General features: G+C 43.6%; 1 protein-coding gene across 1 annotated transcript in view; it reads left to right on the forward strand.

Annotated features, from left to right (window-relative positions):
- Snx24 (sorting nexin 24) overlaps positions 1-6,000 on the forward strand; it is a 151,721-nt gene that overhangs the window by 140,037 nt on the left and 5,684 nt on the right. Inside the window, exons 4-6 of the mRNA XM_059246609.1 lie at positions 1,858-1,952; positions 3,464-3,496; positions 4,020-4,084. Coding sequence (XP_059102592.1) covers positions 1,858-1,952; positions 3,464-3,496; positions 4,020-4,084 — 193 coding nt within the window. The remainder of the gene's footprint in view (positions 1-1,857; positions 1,953-3,463; positions 3,497-4,019; positions 4,085-6,000) is intronic.

Consider the following 6,000-nt stretch of genomic DNA (forward strand, 5'->3'; position numbering starts at 1 on the left):
ACTCCTGGAGCGAATGATCTCTGGATAGTCAAAAAGTCCGTTGAGTAGGTAGGATTTGAGATAAATGTCAAACAATTTGAAAGGAATGAACTGAAATGTAGGAAATGATGTCTGTGGGCAGAGAGGCTCTTTCCTCCTTTGCTTTCTCGAGTTTTTGGTTTTTTGCTTGCACAGTTAGGAAAAGAATATTATACCCGAGATGAAGGAGGGGTGTGTGCATGGATGGCCCAATGGAAGGGAAAACATTCGGAGAATGGTGTGCAGGATCTTAACTGTCTCTGTACTCTAAGTTGCTGGAGTTGTGTGTGTACTTACTCTTTATCCCATACTCCATTGAACCAACTCTATTCACTGCCACATCTCAGCCCCTGGTATAACAAGTACCCAGTCAGGGTTATTTCATGAGTAGAGTAGAATTCCCCATCACTTTTCTATCTTCTCTTTTTTTTTTTTTTTTTTTTCATTCCTTAAGATCTTTCTGGTATAGTGGACTCTGTGAGGGATGGTGACAGCCCGGACACCCTAACCTTCCAGATGGGCTGTCTCTGGGACCTGAATAGCAGGAGAATTGGGCATTGCAATGGATATGCAGGCCTGGCAGCCTATGTAGCCCTAATCCATGTGTGTGATCTGAAATGGGCAGTAGGATTCCATGCCTGTGAGAAATGAGGCAACTCAGTGTAAGAATGATGGTATGCCTTCAATGCACAGAAGCACTTATACTATGACCCAATTTTTTATTTGTTCTGTATCTTCTGCACCAGTTAGACAGCTGTTCCTAAGGTGCTGTCAGATAATTTTTCATTAATTTCCATTATTCTTTAGATTACGTACACTTATTGGGGGGAATACCACCCATGGAGTGTTGTTTAAGTAGACCCTTAACAGTTATACTAGTGAAGCATGGCCATTCCTGACTATAGTCCCCACACTGAGGAGACCAAGGCAAGAGGACTGCTGTGAATTCAGAGCCAGCCTGGGCTAGATTGTAGACCCTTCTTTCAAAAGACAAGCAAAAGAGCAGTTCCATAGTCTTTGGCGCTTTTCCCTCACTGTCTTTAGTGGAGAGAGGAACAGGTACCAAATGTGTAATCTGTTAACACACATTGGCAGATTCTTTTAAAAATGCATAAATATGAAAATGCACTCTGTAGCCTCTGCAGGTTTCTCCTCCATGTTGCATAATTTGGATCTCAGCATGCTGACACATTTATGTTATTATGCCAGCTCTTTAGCAGAGCTATTTAAGTGGAAGAACTTTATAGATTTTTTTCAATATATACCCTGATTTACACTTAGCGGTAAAATTGTCACTGACCCTTTAAGTGGAGCTGTCCAGATGGCAATAAATGTCAAGGGATCCTAGTGCAGAAACAGGTGATCACTAAAGGGTTAGACTAAATCTTCTAGATGGAAAACCTGCAGTATTTCCAAGGGGCAGTGGCCTGTGATGGAAATGTAATGCTTTATCACTCAATAGGAAAATTTGATTTGTGTATCTGATATGCCTGGGGTTGGACTGTTCAGGATGGGTCAGAGTCTCTGTAAAGGCAGGGACCATGTCTGGTGCTTCCCCGATGTCTTGTCCGATAGTGAGTGTCTGAAGGTAGGAGACACTTCTGTAAATCTACCATGAAGGAGTACTGGATAAAAAGTGCAGGGTGTGTGCATGCTGTATAGCACATGCATCAGCCTGAATCCACGGTGGCTGGAAGGGGGACTGCTCCTCGTATCAGTTGTGAGGAGTGTTGCTGGTAGTGACTTTGATGGACAGTTATGACTTTTTGATAGCGCTCCTTTGATTGATGGTCTGACAGACTTCCCTTCCATCTCTAATTCTGTTTTCTGCTTCCACAGGCTGTCATTTTGGAAAACGAAGAACTTCCCAAACTCTTCCTTGATTTCCTCAACGTGAGACACTTGCCCTCTCTCCCAAAGGCAGAAAGCTGTGGGTAAGAACTGCTGTTTGCATTGTGGGCGTGCATTTTAAGTTACTCTTCAGTAACTGGCTGTCCTAACAAATATCCCAGAGCGGTGCCACCTGGCAAGCTGGCCACATCTAAGCTCTTAGTTGAGGCATCACTCTCTCTCATATCCCTCTGCTTATAGTGAAAGGAATCCCTCCCAAGTCTTCACCTCCATCTTGCAGCAAATGGTCCAGGCAAACCCATGCTTAGGCATAAGGCACTAACCTCTTAAGTGATGGCGTCACATAGCATTGCAGATGGTAATTATGAATCCAGAGTGCAATCAAGGACAGTCCCTTGACTTGTGCCGTGTACACATATTCATATAGCTTTTTAGAGGTATATGCTTTTATTATTTATGTGTACACTTGTGTCTGTGTGTGCCATGAAGGTGGTGGTGGTGGGGAGGTGCCTGTGGAATCCAGAAGAGGGCATCAGATCCACCAGAGCTGGAGTTACAGGCAGTTGTGAGTTCCCCGACATGGGTGCTGAAATTCAAACTCAGGTCTTGTGGAAGAGCAGCAAGTACTCCTAACCACTAAACAATCATCTCTCCAGTCCCCGTGTTCATATAGTTTTAAAGCTATCGATGACTTTAGAGATCGTTGATCCAACACCCCTCATTTGGTTGTTGCTCAGAGACACAGTATTTAAGTGCCTTACCCAAGCCATGCAAGTGGCAGAACCCAGGCCTTCCATGGAGGGCTTCTTTCTTTGACCACTACTTCCCCCTGAGGAACTCGGAACTGATGGGCTGTAGTCCCCAGGCCCTGTTGACCATGGAACTAGAGGTGCAACATCGTCAGCAGCTAGAGACAGTTCTAAAGGCTGAAATCTGGAGCAAGCTGGGCTGAGCTGGCCTCTGAACACAGTCAGCCACACCCCTGCCCAGTCAGTCGATCCACAGAGACAGAAGGCAACACAAATCCAGCAGGGGAAAAGACTTCACCCAGCCTTTCCCTCTGCCTCCAGCCCTTTCCTGAGATCAGGTTAGACGTGAGCTGTCTGCGGAATGCAGGGCAGTAGACACCTTTCACCGCCCCTCCTCAGCACTGTTGACTCAAGGCCGCTCGTCCCACAGCCTGAATTCTATTCCACACTCACCCAGTGATCTCTGTGACCAGTGTGCTCTGTCCCAACCTTTGTATTCGTGTTTCCTGGGAGGGCAGGTTCATAGATAGACGCTCTTGAGTTTTGCACAGAGACATTAACAATTACAGTGAATGGGGTCTTCTTACTTCCATCCCAACCCCCAAATAGTAATAAGGCCATACGGTTTTTAAAAGATCTTAAGGAAAATTTGAGATGCTCAGAATCTTCCAGGCTGAAGATGTCTTATTATGTATTATCAGCCGTGCTGTGGCTCAGTACAAACCCTCAACTTTTCTGTTTGCTTCCCCAATTCAGTGCTAAGTATACTAACTTTTGCTTTGTTGGCATAAATGTTGGCCCAACTTAATTGTTTTTCTTTTCCTTTTCTTTTATAAAAATTTCAGATCTTTTGATGAGACGGAATCTGAGGAGTCGAGGTAAGAACTAATAGCAACCAACAAGAAGTTACCGAGATCAATAATAGAGCTGTAGTTTGTTCAATGTCTAACTACCCATGGTGTACCTGTTTAAAGTTGTGTTTCTCTTGGAAACCTTTGGTGGATATTGGTTTTAAGATGATAAATATTTGATGGGAAGTTGCAGGGTTAATTGCTCATGATTAGGAATGAAAAGGATTGAGAGCCCCACATGGCTTCATGCAAGTAATAAGAATACTGTCTTAACTTACGATCAAGTCACGGAGTTTCAGAGAGGCCTTTCCTGCGGTGGTATTTACTGCCCAGATGAGTGTCTGTCTCATATCCCAGAGAGAAATATTCAGAAGGCAAGCGCAGCGCCCATGATTTCCCTCTGCGTGTTTGCTGTTATTCACCCACACCGGTAGATGCAGAGACCTGGAGACATCCCACACAGCAGTTTGATCCCCTCAAAGCTAGTTTGTAGTGTTTTCTGTTTACCATCGTCCCCTGATGCTGACATGCCTGTTTTTGACCTTTCTAGCAAGCTGTCCCACCAGCCGGTGCTGCTGTTCCTCGGGGATCCATACGTCTTGCCTGCAGCCAGTGGTAATCAAACCTGTCATCTGCTAACAGCTCTTTACTGATCTGCCCCCGCACCACATAAACCACGTTTGTAATACGGGTCTACCAGAGTGACATCGGTCCAGGGCTTAATCATCTGCCAATAAACCAGTGCTCTTGGTGTAAGAGACATTTAGAATTTTAATTGGGGCCGGCCTTTCAGGAGGAAATGTAATTTTTCTTTCTCTCTTCCTAGCCTATTTTGAATTAGAGAAAGAAGGGGTAAAAGTGTTTATTTTTCTTTCTTTTCTGTGATTTTTTTTTTTTTTTTTTTTTTTAGACTACGGCTTATTTTTAATCTAGATGTCAGAGTTCAAGTTGAAGGTTCTGGTCTTTCTTAAAAATGCTTCCTTCCAAAAGCCGTGCGCATGCATTGCAAGTATACCCGAGTCTACATTTAGGTTTCAGTGTTTTTGATGGTAGACTACATATTTTTAAGTTGTATATTTTTATTACAACAAATTGATTTAAGTGTAACCATAATCGATATTTTAACATGCGTCCTTTTTCGGATCTAGTTCCCTAGAGCCTTTCTCGAAGTGTTCTCCTACGTAATGTTCCCGGAGGACATTCTCAGACATCATCTCATTTCATTTACAAGCGGCCTTATAAAATAGGCTCAGCGGGTACTATCATTGGCTAAAGGGAGAAAATTCCGACCCAAGGATGTTGGTGCCCAGGTTTTTCTTCTTTGCTCTTAACCTAACAGGTCTCCGACCTCTGGGAATCACAAATACCAAGCCATAGGAAAGCATAGATTAAAGCATTGTTTCTGTCAACACAACCTTCCTACAAGCTGGAGAGAGGGGGGACTGCTGTCTGTAGCATGGGACTCGTGGTCAGATGACCTGCTTGCCTACCAGTAAAGGAAAGGTGGCCAGGACGCAGACATAGCTCACGAAGAGACTCCTCTGACCCTGCTCAGAGGGTTGCCTCGGCTGTCAAGAATATGGTTTTATGATGGCATTTTGTGCATGTCTTCTCAGTGAGGCACAGTTACCCCTCTTTAGGAATGCTTCCTGTATTTAACATATTTATATGAATAATAATTAATATATTAGGTGGTGTTGTGTTAAAATATTATGTTTAGCAAATATAATACAACCTAGTCTAGATGAAATAGTCATGTTGTCTTTTAAAAGTGGCTCCATACCTAATTGTCCTGGAATTGTCTCTATTCAGATATTTCATGCACCTGTCCAGAGTTCCCACAGCAGTGGGCAGAACAGAGTGATGACTGGGCAGAAATAGCCAGGAGTTTGGTGGGAGTGAGAGGAGGTGGTGGTGGGTGTGTTTTGTGATCCTTCTGTCGGATTCTTTAAGCTTATTAAGCTTATATCACATAGTATACACTTTGATGGTGGAGAGAACAGAAGCCTTCCGGGAAGCAGCGTCAGGGCAAATGTGGGAAACGGGAAGAGTAAGGTGTGTGTATTGTTGGTCACTTGCTGCTATGGACCACAATGAGGGAAATCCTACTTGAGAGTGACTGTAATTAATGGGATTGGTGGGCAGGAGGAAACAGGCACAGTGGCCAACCCTCATGCTATATTCTTACGATTTTAGCAGACCCAGTTTTGGAAATCAGGCTCCCCTGGCCTTAGAGAAACTTTATCTGTACCACACAATGTTGTTAAGATGCGTTTTAACGAGTGGAAGTCATTATTCCTGTAAATACTGAATGTGGAAATCTTGAGATTTATTGACTCTCATTTACATCTGTTGTCTTTACATTTTGGACATTTTGCCTAAATATCTTTTTAGAGTATGCTAATACTTGACACTGGATAGATGGCTTTATGGGTAAATTGCCACTCAAGCATAGAACTCTGAGTTACACCCACAGAACCTACATTAAAAAAAAAAAAGGCTGGACACGATGGTGCACGTGTAGGCTAGCA

The sequence above is a fragment of the Peromyscus eremicus genome, chromosome 19 (genome assembly GCF_949786415.1).
Source record: "Peromyscus eremicus chromosome 19, PerEre_H2_v1, whole genome shotgun sequence".
Lineage (NCBI taxonomy): Eukaryota > Metazoa > Chordata > Mammalia > Rodentia > Cricetidae > Peromyscus > Peromyscus eremicus.